Here is a 19,506-nt window from a genome sequence, read left to right as displayed (position 1 = left end):
TACTGGAGCAAGTCCAGCGAAGGGCTACAAAGATGATTAGGGGACTGGAGCATCTCTCTTATGAGGAAAGACTGAGAGAGCTGGGCCTGTTTAGCTTGGAGAAGAGAAGGCTGAGAGGAGATCTTATCAACGTGTACAAGTATCTGAAGGGAGGGTGTCGAGAGGATGGGACCAGACTCTTTTCAGTGGTGCTGAGCGACAGGACGCGAGGCAACGGGCACAAACTGAAACACAGACACTTCCGTCTGAACATGAGGAAAAACTTTTTCACTGTGAGGGTGACAGAGCACTGGAAGAGGTTGCCCAGAGAGGTGGTGGAGTCTCCTTCTCCGGAGATATTCAAAACACGCCTGGATGCAATCCTGTGCAACGTGCTCTAGGTGACCCTGCTTGAGCAGGGGGGTTGGACTAGATGATCTCCAGAAGTCCCTTCCAACCTCAGCAATTCTGTGATTCTGTATGCATGCATGCATGCACAAGGTAACGCTTTTGATAGCTTAGAAGGAAAGAGCGAATGCCAACATTTTTAAATCTCAGAATGGTTTGAAATATACTTATTTCTCTTTGGTAAAGGAAATGCCTTACAGCTTCTTGAAATCATGCAAACCTTTGAGTATTATTTATGCCTATAAAGTAAGTTGCTACTTTGTGCTGTAATAACTGCTACTTTATTTAATGGCAGAGAACCATTGTTCTGAAAGTTGACTGAACACTGGATCAAAACCTTAGCTCTTAAGATACTTCTCTCTCTTCCTCCCTCCATCCCCGCTTAGACTGACTCTTATTTTGGAAAAACAGCACTGGTGAGTTTTTATTGGGATTTTCAAGAAAGCAGGAGTGACTATATTAAAAATTCTCTTCTCTTTCCCCAGGGGGAGAAACTGATGTAAATGCAGATGACCATGCAGAATGCAGTTCAGGTAAATACTTTTGTATTGCTTGAATTTTGTATAATGCTTTTTTATGCAAAGATCTACCCTGAAGCAGATGAAATGCTAGAATCTGTGGAACGTCTTTAGCTTAAACAAATGTAATGGTTTTCCCATTTTACAAATGGAGCCATGCGGCAAGACTGATATAACCCAGGAATGCTGGATCCTTACCATGTGTTTTATCAGATATCCATAAGGGCTGACACCTAAGAAGGTTTCTAAGCCAAAGGCTGAGATTATTTAAGAATATGTATGATGATTAAAATGCATTGTTTTTTCTTTTAAAGCCTGTATTTGAGTTAATCACTTAAAAATATAAATACATACAGATGTGTACATATATACAGACACACTTGCTGAACTGAAGGAAAGTGGCTAAAAATGTTGGGAGGACTCCTCCTCTTTGGAAATTCTATACTTGAAACTTCGATGTGGTCCTTTTCTTAAAAAGTAAAGGTAGCTTTTAGTCTGAAAATACATATTCCTTAAAAGAAATGCTAAGGATATATGTTCTCGCATAGGAATATGCTTCCACTTTCAACTTCATCATTTCATAATTTAAACATAAAATACATCCAAAATGCTTGATCAGAGAAATCTGTAGTCTGTAGTAAATTATATTATAAACTACAGATTTTATTACTTAAAATATGCTGGGAAAAACCTAGCATAGGTTTAATACATGTCTTTTTTATTTAAAATTCAGGAAAAGTAAGTCATTTGAAAACCAAATAAAATCTATATGTAGCCGCAGAAGGATAAATGTGAACTCAAGAGAACAAATACAGTGGTGCTTCTGATACAGCAGTCACTAATGAGAGTTGGACTGTGCTTGATGCTGTTATGTTGGTTTTGTGCATGTGAAGGGAAATGAAAACTTACTCTTGGAATAAGAGATGTTTAGTATAAATCAGAACTGCAAGATTCTACCATCTGATTGCGAATATTAGAGCTGACTATCTTCAGTTTCCTGAAATCTTCTGCAGGTGTGGTTCGGAGATGACCTTCCTTTAAGTCCGCGAAGTCCTCTGACTCCCAGACATGGCCCAGGTTTGGCAGATGTGTGCCTATATGACCAATGGATATCTGTGCGGCATGAGGCAACTTTGGTGCCTATGCAAGAAGATCTGTCGATCTGGCTGTCTGGCCTGTTGGGTGAGTTTAAAAATAAATCACTGTCTAGTAAATCTCAAAGTGCATTCCAATATCCCAGTCAAGGCTGATACTTAATATTCATAATACTATTAAGATTTGGTGTGTTTGAGCCTCAATGATTAGAATTACATTAAAATCCATGCTCTGGTTTCAGATTTTATTAGCTTCCACCTCTTAGAGGTAGGGTGATTAATCCTTCTAATTTATATTTCTGAATATTGTTGTCCAATTAAAATCCAACTACATTACTGAATTTTAGTTTACTTATCTATTTCTACTAATTTTCAGTCTGTCAAGTCCTTTTTTGTGAGGGGAAAGGAGGGGATAGATAGTTATAGCATCTAGTTGGGCAGGAGGAGCAAATATTAGTTTAGAAAGAACCTTTCAGAGATTTCTTTCTAAATGCTTTCATTATTTTATTACTTCAATGGTAATATCTTTGTGGTCTGGCTCATAAGATGGGAAGAAGTTCATCAATCTTTTTATAAGAACCCAAGCAACAATGGCACTTAATATTGATTGTAGGACTTCTCTTCCTTTGTGGACCATAGCCTAACCTAAGTCTTTAACTATGAAATGCTGTGTATGAGTTGCCAGTAAGTTTATATGAGATTTCTTTACCTTCTGTGGAGTGACTCTAATATTTGCCTTACTTTTTTTTAGGAATAGAAGTCACAGCAGAACAACTGCTGGAAGAACTTGATAATGGAGTACTACTTTGCCAGTTGATTGGTGTTCTTCAAAACACAATTAAAAAATGTTGTAGCTCAAATAACTTAAGGGTGGGTCATATTGTGTTTTTTCATATATATATATAAACCACTTAGTTGTAAGAAGTACTAAAATGAAAAGCAGGTAAGAGTTCCCAAATTTGTGTTTTTCTGCTGCGTATCCAGATATTGATTAACAACAATATGGCTTTATAGATGGATAAACTAGGTTTATGCAACAAATAACATTTATTCCATTTGTGAACCAAATCTTAAGGTCCTTACTAAGTTCCCAGTTAGTCTGACTTCAGGAGAAGTCTTGCCAGAGGAAGGTCCAGTGCAAGACTGGACTCTGATTGTTCCTGGGATAATAGCAGGGTGGGCTGGTAACAAGGTATCTGCTGGCATTTAGTGGTATATTTTATGCCAGAAACTGGGGGCTAAAGTCTAGTATATAAGTTAGCCATGAAAATATCCAAATTGAGTTGTACTTGGAGAAGGGCTCCAGCTTTCCTGTTAGGAACTATGGCTGAGCTGAAATGTGAATCCCAAACAACTTGCAGTCTGTGTTTATACGATGAAAAATACTGCTCTGTAACTTTGGATTGTAAAGCTGGTAACAGTAGGGCAGGTAGCATACGTTCAATGTTTAGGTACTCAGTCTAGTTACGGCAATGCTTGGATTTGTCAAATGCTAGAAGATCATTAACTAACATGCACCAATTGATAGGACAGTACCTTGTCTTACCATATCCAAATACCTTTTTGTGTTTAGTTTTTACTGTTTTACATATATGGTGGCATTGATGCTTAGTTTTAGGAAATGCAGGTCTTAAATAATGGATATTTGCCAGTAAGTAATAGAAGGGCTAATATTAGAATTATTGCTAATGGGGGGGAACATGACAGCGGTCTTAGGATGCCAAATGGGATTTATATGAGAGCTGTATGAATGCTGCAATTCTTTTTTTCTTTTTTAAGAAGGATAAGATGCCCAACTTGAGTACATTTTTTCAAGCCTGTTTGTTTAACTTTGAAGATACCAGTTTAAAAATAAATACTGATTTGCATTAAAGTAAACTGTCCCTTGCTCCCCTTTGATTCCCTCTGCTTTCTAGAAGATGTCGAAATGTGGCAGCTGAGAACAGTTTCATTGGTTTAGGGTTCTTTGTGCTCATTCTACTGCCATGAACAGAGTGTGGGACAAGGGAATAGTTGTCTAAATTTGTGAGCCCACCAGCAAGACTTTTTACCCATCATGTAGGGAAATGGGGAGGCAACTGCATGGACAGTTTTGGGAGAGGTTGCGGAGCTGAGGGTTGCTCACTCAGAGTGACTGTTCACATAGATAAGGGGGAATGTGATCTGCATTAACATTGCCTTTGTAGTAGCATATGTGTTTTGTTTTTTTAAATTGTTATTTATTTAATACAAAATAGTTACCAATCACTGTTTCTGTACTCTGAATTTAGGGTTTATTTTCCTTTTAAAATGTGCTTTGAAATCTGTTGGCTGTGTTGATGTGCACAATGAACATCTTGTTTTCTTCCCTTGGCAGAATTTCCCAATGAGAAAAGTTCCGTGCAAGAAGGATGCTCCATCAGGATCTTTCTTTGCTAGAGATAATACTGCCAACTTTCTGAACTGGTGTAGGGCCATTGGAGTTGATGAGACTTATCTCTTTGAATCTGAAGGTTTAGGTAAATCTACCTTTTTGTAAGACTTATTTTGATCTGTATGTGCCTAACTACCTGGGTCACGGAGAACTCTTGCGTATAGTCTTGTGAAGCCTTTGTCATGACTGTTCCCGTCTTGTGCAAGCAGTTAATGATTTTATTTATTTTAAGGGAGTGTTCCTGTAAAAGTCTTGAAAGATCAGTTCAGTGACTGCTCTAGTTTGAATGATGCTTTTCCATCTTTGTGGAAGTTGCAGTGTGGGAGGAAGGGGGAAGTGGGAGCTGTGCAGCGAACTGCTACATGTCTTCTCTGTTACTCAGTGGCCTTTTTACTGACGGAAAACAAGTGTTGTGTCCCTTCCCTTTCCCCATGCTGGAAGACCATGAGGCCATGGAGTCAACTCACAATAACATCCTTTATTTGGTATTTGAGCTCGTTCTTATTGCAGAAAACACTCAGAATAACGCATTCATGACTGCTAAATTTGGTAACTACATCAGGGCGTTGTGCCTGAAGTGAAAACAGTCTGTTGGTAATTAACATTTACTTCAGGACCTACTTGACGTAACAGTAAGCTATTTGTATTTTCCCGTCTAATAAGATAGTTATGAAAATAAATATTGCCAGCTGTGTATGTGCACATGCCTGCCCCAGTGCGCAGTCTGTACCTTGTAACAAACAGCCACAGGACTGATATTTCCAGATGGAGTAAAATTTCTGACTGCTAATTAAGAGAAACTTAGCAAATAAGGAAATACTCTTCTACCAGCTACTATGTCAGTAAAAGCTAACTGATACAAACCTTTCAGTGGCAAATAGAATACTTTTCAAAAAAAGTTGCAAAGTATCAGCCTGTCAAGCAGCACACCAAAAAATGCAAGGTTCTTTTATGTTCTTGGTAATCAAATGAATATGTTGCAATATTTACTAGATTTTCTTGAAGTCTTTGTGCCATTTAATGATATTTAAATGGGAGACATTGCTTTGACTAATTGTATGTCTTTTAAGCTCTCCTCCTTGCTAGTTGGGCTGCCCATGCCTTCTCTACTGGATCAACCTTATTTTAAATAGTTGAGTAAACATCCTTATTTGCATGTCTCTCATTCTGATTTAAGTAGGGAGTCTGTCTTTAAGTGCCATGAAATACAGACAAGTAGGAGAACTGAGTTATAAGAAAATTAGTTTTAATACTTTTCACTTCAGCTTGTATGAATTCCATTGCTTAAATACCTTAGTTCCCTTAACTGGATGCGTAACTAAAACCTGTTTAGCCTCCCTGAGATATGCAGATGGGATTTCCTAACGCTGTGGCTTTTGCTCATAGCCAAAAAGTGTTTTGAAGTCTGGTTATAACTCTCAACACAAGCTTGCTTTGTGGCATAAATACCGTCTTTGAGCCTTTTTGGCAGTCAGATGAGCAGACTTGCAGCCTCCTTGATGAGACATTATTTCCACTGATGTTCTCCATCGAACTTTCAAGTTATTCTCTATGAATGAACTGGGGAAAGGCTGTCTCTGAAACTTGACAGTTGTCCTTTTCTATCAGATATATATTGCAACACATCCTGAAAATGTGGAAAGCCAAGGAGGAAAGAAATTAAATGGCTCTTGAGATAGCAGAAAGGGAGAGTAGCTGTCATGGGATGTCCTTGCACAACACTGACATCAAGCCTGATCTCTTGACTTCTGCTAGGGGTATATTTAGATATTTATTTTTTTTCTCTTCTGGATTCAGGCAATTTATACTATTTCTGTTACAGTTGGCAAAACAACTTCTGAACAAAAGAAAAATTAACCTCCAGTACCTTTTCAATTAAGGCTGTGTCAAATTCCTGTTCTAGATCTATCCTTTGTTATCAGATCTTTTTAAAGGTAGACTTTAAAAATTGCCTTTACAAGTTGAAGTCAATGATGAAAATAGAAACATCTGACTTTTTACTCAGTTTATATGTTAAGAAATACCTCAGTCTTATTTAAAGCAAAGCAGTTTTAAATATCAAATTGAACATCAGCATGATGTTAGATGTCATCTGTAAATATAGAGCTGGCTTGTTGGGTTTTTCTTCAGAGTTTCCAGTTTCTACTGAATATTGTTACTGTGCAGTAGGAAGAAAGTCAGACTTGTTTATATAGATAAAAGGTGCACCATATAAAAATTGTAGATACATTTTTCCCGTCTCTTATATTTGAAGGGAATTTGGGGGGGGGGGGCCTGAATATCCTTTCTCCTGACTTTTGGTGTCTGAATTATTAGACAGTATTTCCAGTTGGCTAAGAAAGCACAGGGCTTGTTTGTGGATTTGTTTATTTTGTGTGCATTCATACTACTATTAGTGGACTTAAAAAATGTTGAGTGCGTTCCAATTTCAAGGATGAAGTAATTACTTGTGAATGAGATATTGAATTATTTCTTTCTCTGTGGCCCTTGTTCTGCTTGAACCCCTAAATGTAGATGTTTAATAGAAAAAAAAACCACAAAAAAAAAAACAAAGAAAAACCACACAAGCCCCCTGTCCCCCCCAAAACCTCAACCCAAACTAGACATTGATTTCCTTCTCTCTGATTCTTTCATGCAGCAGAAAAATCAACTAACATTTTCATTTTAAAGTTGTCAAGAAAACCAAGAACTTCCATGGTCATCGATACACTGTTTGGCTGTCACCCTACCCTTCCATCTCATTCTTCAGCTCCTCCACTCATGACTTGGTACCTTCCTGGTCAAGTGTGTGCAATTGTCCCAGCTACTCTGACCTGGGAACGGGGGGTGCAAAGCAGCCTCTGGGTGGGACACTTTAGCTGTGTTATTGTAGGCACAGCCCTTAAGAAGCAAAATCTAATGTAAAACTGTTTAAGTACATGCTGCCAGGGAGGGAGGAAAGGAGGGACAGCAGGGTTGGGTGTGGACATCTCAACAGGGTGGCTGCAGCTGGCAGTCTGAAGTCTCCTAGGGCAGCTGCGCAGGCAGGAGCTTCTGCCTGTCAAATCAGCCACATGGATGGACCCTGCTGGCAACCCAAACTTTTAAAGGGATAATAAAAAAAACAGCTATCACTTGCTGAAATACTAGCAATCATCTTGATTATCCTTTCCCAGCCATGGTTTAAACTGTTTAGGCTGGCTGGCTTTGTATCGCCACCCACTTGTCAGCAAGATCCCTTGCAGTGTGGTCTCCTCTGGTTGTTCATCTATAGACTGTACCTGTGTCTGCACACGCACATATGAACCATAAAGTATATTTGCCTATTTCCAGCTGTTGAATGCTCTGGATCCCTGAGACTGCTAAAACATATTTGGCAATAGAGAAGGGAAAGCTCTCAGCTCTCTTGCTTTCCAGTTTGAATCTAGAAGGAATCACATAAAACCAGCTAAAGTGTGTTTCTCTCAAGAGTTAGAGAGGAATTTGATTTCAGGAGTGCCAGGATAGGATTAGACAATTTTTCAAAGAGAATAAGAGTTAAAAAGCATGTAGTACTTATCCATGATACAGTACACCTCAAACTGGCTTAGTAAACTAATGTAGTTTGCCTTTGTGTAGGAGATGGCTTGGCTGTAGTCATCTGTTCCATATCTTCCATTCTCTGAATCTAATTACACAGGCCTTCCTACAGTAAATACCGTTTTTTTCCCCTCCCTTTTAGTTCTGCACAAGGATCCAAGACAAGTGTATCTCTGTCTGTTGGAAATTGGTCGCATTGTATCCAGGTATGTGATCCATGCAGGGTTTTAACTAGGGAATAACGAATATATTCTTTTAAGTAAAAGTTAAAACAAAGTTAAGATGAACTGCAGTTGTTAAGTATAGTGCAGTAGGTGCTAATTTTGTGCAGAAAAAGCTCTTCTAGGCCTACCTTACAATATGAATATTTTTTTCAAATATTTATCATCTCATGGAGAGGTGCTGATGCATACTGCTTTTTATAGCTGTATGTTTGAATGCTACATTCAGCTTATAGATAAGTGTACATCTTGGAAGTATGCCTGAAGAACTCAGTGAACCTTAAATATGATTTTTTTTTTTTTAAAGCTTTGGGCAGGCATGGAAGCTTTGAATATGAATCAGCTCTTTATCATTCTGTAAGGACAAGAAGCTTTAAGATAGATTATGTAAATTGGTTGTGACCTAAATTGCACAGGTTTGACAGTACTGTTACTGCCTTCTGTGGTATCTCTAAGACCATCTTTGGGACAACTTCTAGAAACTCAGAGCTACTCCTTCTTTTTGGATCACCAAGACAGCTATTGCTCTGACTGATGTAGTGCTGCTCTCTGTCACTCTAGCTATTCAGCATTTTACATGTCCGTCTTCATTAATTTCTTTGTTTTCTTCAGTAGATTAGCAACTAATCTCTACTTATGTATTTGTGTTGAGGTATGGAGTTGAACCTCCTGTGCTAGTGAAACTGGAGAAGGAAATTGAGCTAGAAGAAACACTGCTAATGACCTCTGGACCAACATTGCCTGTTAGCACAGCAAAGTCATGTCACCATGGGGAGCTACATGAGGCAGTAAGTACTACTTGCACTTATTTGCCCTACCTCACTTATTGTGAGGTGGGCTTTAAATCAGACTCTAAGTTTAGTACTTATGCGATCTGGCTCAGTAAGCGTAGATAATTTTTCATCTAATGTTCATGAACCCCTTTAACCAGAAGACAGAAGGGTATGCACCTCTTCAGAAGATTTTTTTAAATGTAAGCAAAACATTGTCATGAATATTTTGGAGTTAATGCTTCAGTACGTATAACTTGTCTTGATCTTCCATTCTTCCTTTTTTTTCACTGCTTCCTTGAGTATAAGAAATAACCTCTCATCATTCAATTTTTCTTATATATCAGTATTCTATGATTGGAACTTGTACTGCTCTTCAATTTGATGCTTTCATCAAACTTCACCAAATGTGAAAAGTAGACTTTGATAAAACATTTCTGAAAGAGAGACTTTAAATAAAACCTCTATAGCTGTACCAACTGGAAATGAGCATGTATGCAGAAGAGGAAATAATTTCCTCATCTTGTGAACTGATCCAAAAGGAATGATAAACAACTCTCCTATTTTGCTTAAAAATACATATTGAGACTTTAAAACTTGTTTATTATAAAAGTCCCCTGATGATGTTGTATGTAAAACTTTTGCTTCATTTGGAACATCAATCACCAGATTCTCCCTCTGAAAGGTGACTAGTGTTGGTGCTTGGCAATAGTTGACCTTCCAGTTCTTTAACTCTATAAGTGACTGTAACAGGCACATCTTGTCTAACTCTGGACTGACTTGGTGACCACCTTCCTCTGGTTTTAGTGGTTTTCTCACTGGGTGTCACATAGAAGATTAAATTATAAAAAACTTGGGAGAATGCTGAAGTACCACTGAGTCAGGTATAGCAATGGCATTGGTTCTGCTGAACACTGATTCAGACACAGAAGAGGCCCAGGCACTTGTTTCAGTTTCTTGCAACCATAATAGTGTCTTTACGAGGATGTGGTTGGGATTTGATGCTACTATGCACACTATTATAGACAAATCTTAAAATGGAAAGTAGAAATATGTTAAAATTGAGGAAATAATGAAAATTAGATCTAAGCAACTCAAAATATTTGTCTTCTGTATATGTATGTGCCTTCTGATCTTTTATTCTATGTTTTGAAGCTCTATATAGCTGAGATTTCTTTTGTGAGGGAATAGAATTCTAATGTTTCTTTCGATTGTGGGATGAAGATATTTGTATCTCTTGGTGTACTATGTAACACAAACTGTTAAACACATGCTTCTGTCAAAATACTAACAGATGCTTTCAACTGTAATAACTAGGTTAAACATATAGCAGAAGATCCTCCCTGTAGTTGTTCCCATCGATTTTCAATTGAATACTTGTCTGAAGGACGTTATAGGCTGGGAGATAAAATACTGTTCATACGAGTAAGTAGTTTCTCAATATTCCAAGTTTTATTCAGAAGGGAGAGAGAAATATTTTTAGTTGGAATACCTTGTTTTTTAATGTTTTTTAGTGTTTTAGAATCATAGAGTAACAGAGGTTGGGAGGGACCTCTGGAGATCACCTGATTCAATCCCCTACTCAAGCAGGTCTAGCTAATTTGATTTTACAACCATTGATTTTACAATAACAGCCATGCTAAAGTATAAGTGAGTTAATGATTTTCTGTGTTTTTTTCTAAATTTTCAGTAAGAACATGAAATATAAAGAAAGGTAATGCAACAGAGATTTAATCTGAGAATGTTGCTTGGTCAAAATCTGGGCACTTGGGGTTTATCACTAGCAGAATAGCTGAGTGCTTTCTTAAGCAGGCATAAGAATTTGTGGGATTAAAAAATTTTGAGGACCTCCCTAATTTAAACAAAGCCTTTATCCAAAATTCTCTTTACTAAATAAAGATGCTGACAGAAGGGATAAAAATGTTTTTTGTACCTGTTTTGGTTTCCTCTACTTTTGTGTGCACAACTTGTCTCCTGTATATGCTCCTATATATGCTTTCATTATTTCCTTACACATAATGACTGTCTCTGCAGGAGATATGTCTATTAGCAATATCTGGAGAGCATACACCTCACATATTACATAATTTTTCTTTTTTAAAAGTCCTATTTTTATTCAATTTCAGTAGATTATAATGTAAGATGAGGAGATACTGCTGCAAAAAGACAGATATTTCTCTCGTTTCTCTCCCCCGACTTCCATTCTCAGATGCTACATGGCAAGCATGTGATGGTACGTGTTGGTGGAGGCTGGGACACTCTTCAAGGTTTTCTGCTTAAGTATGATCCGTGCCGAGTTCTTCAATTTGCAACTCTGGAACAAAAAATCCTGACGTTTCAGAAAGGGATCACCAATGATAGGGTCCCCAACTCTTCAGCTAGAAGTCAGCAACCTCCTTCCATGAATCCGATGTCAGCAATTAATATGTTTCAAAAGCCGCCATCAAAACCCCCTATTCCTGTTTCAGGTCTAAAGGCTGCCCATGGGACCGGTGGTAAGAAAGCTTTATCTAAACGTTCTCAGTCCCCTGCCCTGGCATCACCAAAAGTACCGTCACACCCATCCTCTACAGCCAAACCATTGTCAGCCAGGTCCAAATTACAGGGGACTTCAGTCACAGGAGTGCAGTCTCCTTTCAAACCAGAAATGGGCACCTCAAAGAAGCTGGAGTCTCCTGCACACAATTCACCAGGTTCTGCTCCTTCACGCCCTGTGCAGCATGTAAACAAGGGTCCTGCAGGATCAAGAACAGCCCTTGTTCACTCTGAAACATTGTGCAAACGTATTTGGTCCCCTGATGCTCCTAAGGTGAAATTTGCCCTGACCCAGAAGTCACCAGGAACAGGGCTACAGTCTACCCTCTCGTCCTCCATGAAACAGCTGCCTCAGCTGCCTGGAACAGATGAAACGATAGCTTCAAAACAGAAGTGTGTCCTTTCTAAATGCAAATCTGTATCTAGCACTACAACCAAAGCTAATTCTGTTGCTCTAAAGTCTGCACAGCCACCCATTACAAATCTGCGTACCGTTGCCAAATTTGCACGTTCTCAGCAGCTCCTTGTGAAACCTCCTTCTGAAAATACTATTCAGACTTCAGGGACTGGGTCTTGGCATCCTCAGAAAGCTCCACAAACAGCTTCTGACCAGAGAAGGAACCTTAAAACTGGTTCAGTCCTAAAACACTCAGCTTCTACACCTTCCCTTGCAGTTAATAAAGCATCAAAATCATCACCTACACTGGTATCCGCAAGCAAAAATGTATCTTCTGCTGCCAATAAGCAGACAGCCGCAGAGCATTTACAGGCCCAAAATGTCAGTAAAAGCCTTCAGGTTGGACCCACGTCATCGAAACCTTCTGAACGCACTCCGTTATCTGTTGTGCGGCTTCCTCAAACTTCAGCCAAAGCGGCAATGACCAAAAAGCCAGCACAGCCTTCCACAAAAAGTCAGCCTGCAACCAAGAACTTTCAAGCAAATGAAACTTTTGTCCCAGTGACTAAGAAGGCACTCTCTAAAGGAAAATCAGCAACAGCATATAACAAAGGGATCCCTGGTGTATCAAAAGGCCCCCTTACAAAGAGCAGGCAAGACGATCACTATTTTGTTATGACAGGGAGTAAAAAGCCCAGAAAGTAAAATACCTGCTACCTGCTGTGGAAGTTTTAATTTCTTGCAAAGGGGCCTCTTGTATCTGCTACACAGAGGAGGGGGAAAATAACGTTAAATAACACTACATTTAACATATGAAATGTTAGGTATAATGTACGTCTTGCTGTGTAACTTACAGTAAGAACTGTATGTATTTTGTGGTTTAAAACCTTCTATCTTGATATATTTAGAAGTAAGCTTGCCTGCTGTTCAGCACTCTGTAATACAGAACGTACCTGTTTGCTGCTAGCCTGACCTGGTGTGGGAAAGGGCAGGCGAGAGGAGAGGGGAAAAGGGGCTGCTGCTTTTGCTGCTGTTGCTCATTTTGAAGGGAGCTAAGTCTATTCAAGGAGTTTTTACCCAGGGCAGAGCCTGAGTGATTCTGGTTGTTCTGGCACATCTGTTTTGAGGCTTGTGACAAGCGACAGAGCTGGGCACATGCGATACAAGTCCTAGTACCTCAAATAAAACTATTAATTTTTGTCTACCAGTGTTCCAGACCCAAATTTGGGTCGCTTACCTGTTTTAAAAAGAGAAAGAAATCTCTAGTCCTGTTTAGATTTGACTGTTGCATTTATCAGTTTTTACTGTGTCCCCTATAATATGCCTTAAAGTGGCCTCAACTTACACGGAAATGAAGCCTCTTGGGTTTGCATCATGGAGTTGGACGTGGAATATCATGGCCTCGATCGCTATCTCTTTTTGTGCCTTAGCCTCGCAAATTCATGGCAGATCTCTTCAGTGAGCAATGCTACTTTTAAAATTTGAGGTGCTGGGCAGGTGTTTTCCCCTGGGATGGAGCCCCCGAGCAACTCCTGCTCCCGCAGCATGGGGCTGTGAGTACCGACCCGCGTAGGCAGAGCCCTACTGCTCTGCAGGAGTTGTACGTAAAGCTGAATCCCTAAAAGACTTCTCAGTGCTAGAAGCCGATTTTGTGAGCAGTGGCCTTTTTTTCATTTTGTTTATGGAGACCTTATTTCTGGCTCTGGTATTACCCTTTTGGAGGTGAGGAGTAGTTAGTTTCCCAAAGAGCTGAAGAGCAGGGACTGCATTTGCCCTAAAACACCTAAAAGTGCCAGAAAACTATGTGCCATTTACACTCACAACTCCTGAAGGCTTTCAGTGGGTTAAACGTCTGTGGTGCTCAACCCTTACCTAATGCTCCACACAGAAGTGGGTTTCATGGGGAATAGAAACTATTGTCTGTTCACTGTCTTTGGGGGGTAGTGTTGCTTGAGATATTTCAGGTTTAATGAAAGGTTAGTCCTACAAACACTGAGGAACTCTCAAGTTCTGTGAAGAGACACTGTGGACTTCCAGAGACTGCTATTTTTTCACTCTGTTCCCAGGATGTTTACTTATGGGCAGGAGAGACAAATGGAAACTGCAGCTTCTGGCATTGTATGTTTAATATTTTTCCCAGAACTAGAGTAAACCATCACCATAAACTAATAATGAGTTCTCATTTGCAGCGGCAAAGTCGCATAACTACCTTTCTGAGCACCTTGTTAGCTTTGTTTATTTATGATTCTATTTATGCATATCTACTGTATGGTACCAGTTACAACCTGCTGGGAATAAACTGTAAATAACTATATCCAAAATATAGGAAAGAAAAAGACCTATTTTAATAACATGGACACAAGTCCCACAAGCTCACATACAAAACTGTGTGTTTGGGTGAGATCTTATCACTTATTTGTTTTATATATACACTAGTCAAAGTCACTACTGTAAATGTTAAGAATAGTATTAACAGTAGTGGAGTGCTTTCATGTTTGATAAACTTGGCACATTGTCTCATACACTGAAAGCATTTTATAGTTGGTGACTTGCTTTTGATTTCAGGCTTTTAAATAGGGAGTTGCATGTCTCATGCAGATTAATGCCTGAATTCTTGAGGTTTCTTTCTGAACTGCTTACAGGTTTTTTAGTAGTACTTTAAAAACTGAGACCTTGGATTCCAGTGTAATGCTATCTTGGCATCTAATTTCTTGAAATATGACTTCAGAGAAAACAATGTGGATGGCTTCATCTTTGTGATCCATTATGTCATGTAATAGACCGAATTTTACACTTCAAAACGAAATATAAAAGTGTAAGCTGGGAAACTGGCACTGAAGAAGGCAAAAAATTCCTTTTTCTAATTGAAACCTTGAACAACTAATCTAAGGACAGTTCAGCTGTTGTATGTGGGTGGGCTTGGTTTGTTTTTGTTTTAATACAGAAAGTATATTCAAACGTGGTCTGACTTCTGGAAATATTGCAGTCTCCAACTTTATAGCCATATGCTAACTAAGTCTGTCACATGGCAATGAGGTAAGCCAATGATCAAAATGTAACAAAATACCTCTTAATCAAAATATATAATCTTTTTGCAAAGTTTACATTGCCAAATAGCAAGTCTAATCTTCAGCTTGTATTACTTTTTGTGAAGAAAAGATAACTTGGAGCAAGAATCTGAATTTTCCATGTGTTATTGATGTCTTTCTGTATAAGTACTTATTTTAAATAAACATATACCGCACCTTTTTTACATGCACATATTTTTTTTTCTACTGACCTCTTTTTGCAGGGAGGGAAAGAATGCATTTATTTATTTTAGAAGGCTTACGTTCTTACTGTACCACCACATAAATAATATCTTCCATTTCAGGCTATGATAAAGACAAATAGCTGTATCTAATACATTGCTTTATTTGGAGTTCAGACCTCTTTACTCAGAACTTGGATTTGGTGAGAAACTAATTGAGTAGAAGGGGCTTTCTACTCTTTTTTTTACCTGCCAAGGACTGAGTAGCCTCAGATATACCTCCAAGAGTTTTATTCTTTGCATCTGTACTTGAAATATAAAGCACCTTTGTGCCAATGCTTTCCATGCTTACATCTTGTCAATAAACTTTTGACCCATCCCTGCTTCCGTTGCCATCAATAACAGAAGCTTCATTGGTTTCATTGGGAGGAGAATTGGGTGTTTGCACTGGAGTCACCTAAAATAGCTTTTCTCCCCATTTGATTTAAAAAACGTTCAGTATGCTGCCTGCTCCAGAGTGGCTTCTTGCCAGTCTGATACTGATGCCTAACCATATAGATATACGTATCCTGCCACTTAAGCTTTGTCTAGCATGTGCATGTTCAGAGCATCTACCATACTCATTGCTACAGGAGCAGGCTCTGCAGAGGTGGTGGTTGTGGCTTGCTCTTAAGAGGTGGTGGACTCTCACCAGACCGATTAAAATACAAAGCCGAAAGCTCTGCTCTCTTGGGTAAGTGTCCTCCCCATCTGACTACAACATCTTGCCTCCTCTCTGTCCCAGGGAGTCTTAAGTCATTTACCAGCAAAGCTTCAGAAGGAGACAAGGAGGATATTTTTTCCTCCTACCCCAGAACTGCCTTCATTGCAGGTAGGTATTACACATTCTGGGGAAATATGTGTCTGAATCTGAATGAGGATAAAGCTCCTGCTTCCTAGGTTAGTTTTCTAGTTGTGGTCTTGCTTGCAAGTAGGCAATGGGAAATGCTGGTTCCTTGCTAAGCCTGTAAATGCATCAAAATCAGAACTTCCTCTCTGGTGGATTCTGGGTGCTTAATTCAGGGGTCTGGGTTCAACTCCAGGATGGAGTTCATAATTTGGGGAAGCTGGTCCTTTCTTCACTGTAGCTTATACTGCCAATGTGCAACTCTCTAACAAAAAGTCCTGTAAGCACATTTCCATTTCCTCTGCCAGAAGCTTATGGCTCAACACAACTGTCATGCTCTTCATAAAGTTATCCATACTTTTAGGGTAATTGTTTCACCGTTGCATTGTCTTGTACTGAATGGATTTCCTGCAGTAGTCACCAGAATGCTCTATTTCTCATTAAGATACTGTAAATCTGACTATCAAAAAAGTAGAGTTTATTGTATTGTGACAATTTGCTCAATGTACTCTTAACAAGAAAATGTCCAGCTATTCGGTCAACAGAACACCTTTTTTCTTCCACTTGTTCTCATGATCCTGGTGACCCTGCTGTTGGCAAAACAAGTTTGGATCCTATCTGTACAAAATGGGTTTTGTAAATCTAATGAAGGCCTCAAATCCCTTTTTGGACCTGTTGTTCTGAAGGGAAAGGCAGAAGAACACCCCAAAATTGCATCTGCACTCCCTTTACTTGCTAGCATCTAAGCTGGAGAACTGCTGAGTACAGAGTGATCCTGCTTGTCACCAATTCATGATAATGTGAGTTAGGCAAATAAAATTTATGACATGCTCTAATTAAACCAGATTCTCTTTGATACATGGAGAAACCCCTGCAATGCCCTGTTGACATCTGCTTCTGGGATGACAGGCTGGGATAGGTCCTGTTTTTCATGCTGATTAAAGTGTACCTAGCTGTGATTTTGACTATATTATAAAACTTGGAGGAGTCTGAGCATGCCCATGCTAAAGTTTCCCATCTAGTCACCTCAGTCTAGTCTTTTCAGCTTCTGTAGGTCCCTTATTTGAACCAGCAGAACTGCTTTCTTTGATGCCGTAGCCATTGAAGTCCTTAGGTACCTTTGCAAGCTGATGGCACATCTCCTGTAATAAATGTACAGGCTGGATCAGGTAACCTAAGGACATACTCCAGAGTCATACTGGAGGGAGCAGTTGAGTTCATCTGAACCTACAGATCAATCTCCCTGTATTTTTCCAAAGCCCTACATATTTCACACTGATAAATCTGTCTGTCCAACTAATGGTATTTTACTTACAATAGACAAAGCCAATTGGACCTTCCTGTAAGCAAGTGCTGGTCAGAAGGAAATGAACAAAAGGCAAACGCCATCCAAATGGATTTTGGAGCCTGTAAGAAGATGCATAAAATGTAACTTGCTTAGGACTGACAGGAAAAACCTCAAGAATTAGCAGCAAAGTCACCGAAAATTGTAGCTGTGTTAGATATGTGCAGAGGCCTCTAGGAGCTCTGGTCACATTCTGATGATACAGTTCATAATTTCCAGCATCTCCAGTTCTGGCCCTTCTTTTGGCAGACTGCTCTGTAAACATTGAGCTCCGATCTCTCAGTGAAATGTGTGCGGCGACCATTGCTCAAATGAGACTGGAGAAGACTTCCGAGATCGCTTGTCCAGGTTGTAGTCCGTGACTGCCCTACATCCTCCAGCGGCATGAAAGCCCTGCGTAACTGGGCTGCTCCATGCGAGCCACAGCTTCATTCTCCTTTTTATGCCAATATCTGACTCAGGGGAAACACCAAAACAAATGAACATCATATACATACTACCATCCAAAAACCTGAGACTGGACGTGGGAAGCACAGGTGCATGAATGTACAGCAGCATATATCTGAATTTCAGAGAACTTCAGTTATGGCTGGGCAGTTTTATGGTTTTTAATCTTTTAAAATTTCTCTTTCTAAAACTTCAAACAGCTCTAGCTTTAAAGAGCACACTATATACCTCTTCTTTATTTTTCTACAGGGAGAGTATTTTTGAAGCTGCAATGTGTTTGATCAGCAAGTGTTATGGGGCCCTCTGGTGTCTATGCATTGAAAAGAGGCTACTTGAAGAGACAATTTAAGACTTTTATATTCTCTTAAAATCCAGAGGCAAAACTTTTCTACTGGATTCAAATAACACCTCTTAGCTAGCAAAACCTAGATGTGGTATGCAGAAAATAATGTGAGAGATGGTTAATTTTGTAAGGCCCTTTCATTTCATGCAAATGCATTTTGAAAATCTCCTTTTCAAGATTTTCTTTTTTTTAGAGCCAAGAAGGAAGAAAGACCATTTCATTACTGAAGTTTTTGAAAAATAAGTTGTGTGAAATTTAAATAACCTGGAGACTTTTATATGGTTTGAACATCTTAAAAAATAAAATTTAAAACTTTTAAAATATTAAAAGCATTTGAGACTTGTGATCTGCTTATGGTACAGATCTCCCAGCTATCCAGTAGTCCCCATTAACTTAGACCTGAACTTTCAGGTGTGTTACCACTGCAAAAGTAGGATAGTGGCAGTGAATGGTGTTCTAGTCAGGGAAGGGAACTGATCTGATGTAAATAAATGCTGTTATGGCATTTTGTGCAAATTATTGTGTTTTAGATGGCAGAAAATCCTTAAGGGGCAGCAGACAACTGGCCATTTCTCTGAGGAATGTAGCTAGACAGAAAATGTTGACAGATTACTTGTACTAAAAGTTTTTTTAGGAGTAAGATTGCAGCACTGAACTTAGCTGTCAAACTGGTGGGTGTTGTTAAGTCAGAAAGTACTGTGCAAAACTGAGGTCCTACAAAGTGAGGTCAAACTTAAATCTTTCCCCTGCAAAAGACCATGTTTGCATATTCACACAGTGGAAAAGTATCATGAATTAGTGTTTATCGATGTATTCAATCATGGTTCCTCACAAGAACAATATTAAGATCAGTTTACATGCACAATTGCAATGCAAAAGTATATGCTCTATCTCCCACTTCTGAAAATAAAAATAATTGTTGAAGTTCAGGTTTCGATTTTTGTAATGTGCTGATCTTTTATATAAGCATTATTATTTTTTTACTTTTCTGAAGCATAGCTGCTGTAACAGAAAGTTCCTTGTGCTAGAACCTATATTCCCAGCAGAACATACTTAATTACCATGGTGCGTCATTCTGATGAGCAGTATGCCTCTTCACAGCTTTTTTTTTTTGCTGAGTATTGGATTCTATAGACACCTGTGAAACAGGACCATAATAAATTACTTTTATTGTGTACACACTGCAGCAGTGACCCTTGCAGTACCTTGAAGTTATTTATTGCTGCATCCAAAGAAAAGAGCAGCAGAGTGAGTTTATTTTAAAACCAAATTAAATACACACACTTGGGGTCTATAGTCCTAGTATAAAACTCCTGTATAATACTCACATTAGATGTAGAAG

General features: G+C 39.0%; 1 protein-coding gene across 1 annotated transcript; it reads left to right on the top strand.

The window, feature by feature from the left end:
• Nucleotides 1-890: 890 nt before the first annotated feature.
• GAS2L3 (growth arrest specific 2 like 3) lies at nucleotides 891-15,470 on the top strand. Its single transcript, XM_013948042.2, has 8 exons — nucleotides 891-920; nucleotides 1,919-2,087; nucleotides 2,751-2,869; nucleotides 4,356-4,497; nucleotides 8,113-8,176; nucleotides 8,844-8,979; nucleotides 10,279-10,386; nucleotides 11,171-15,470. Exons 1-8 carry the CDS (start codon nucleotides 891-893, stop codon nucleotides 12,596-12,598), a joined length of 2,196 nt encoding a protein of 731 aa, XP_013803496.1. The 3' UTR covers nucleotides 12,599-15,470.
• Nucleotides 15,471-19,506: the final 4,036 nt, after the last annotated feature.

This window comes from Apteryx mantelli, chromosome 1, assembly GCF_036417845.1.
Source record: "Apteryx mantelli isolate bAptMan1 chromosome 1, bAptMan1.hap1, whole genome shotgun sequence".
Lineage (NCBI taxonomy): Eukaryota > Metazoa > Chordata > Aves > Apterygiformes > Apterygidae > Apteryx > Apteryx mantelli.
The sequence above is the reverse complement of the archived record's forward strand: the minus strand, read 5'-3'. Positions and strand labels throughout refer to the sequence as shown.

Bases quoted from the DNA above. Each gene is read 5' to 3' on its own strand.
- GAS2L3 (XM_013948042.2), top strand. From the start codon at position 891: ATGCAGATGACCATGCAGAATGCAGTTCAG. The intron at 921-1,918 runs GTAAATACTTTT...AATCTTCTGCAG, and splicing joins CCATGCAGAATGCAGTTCAG to GTGTGGTTCGGAGATGACCT. The intron at 2,088-2,750 runs GTGAGTTTAAAA...ACTTTTTTTTAG, and splicing joins CTGGCTGTCTGGCCTGTTGG to GAATAGAAGTCACAGCAGAA.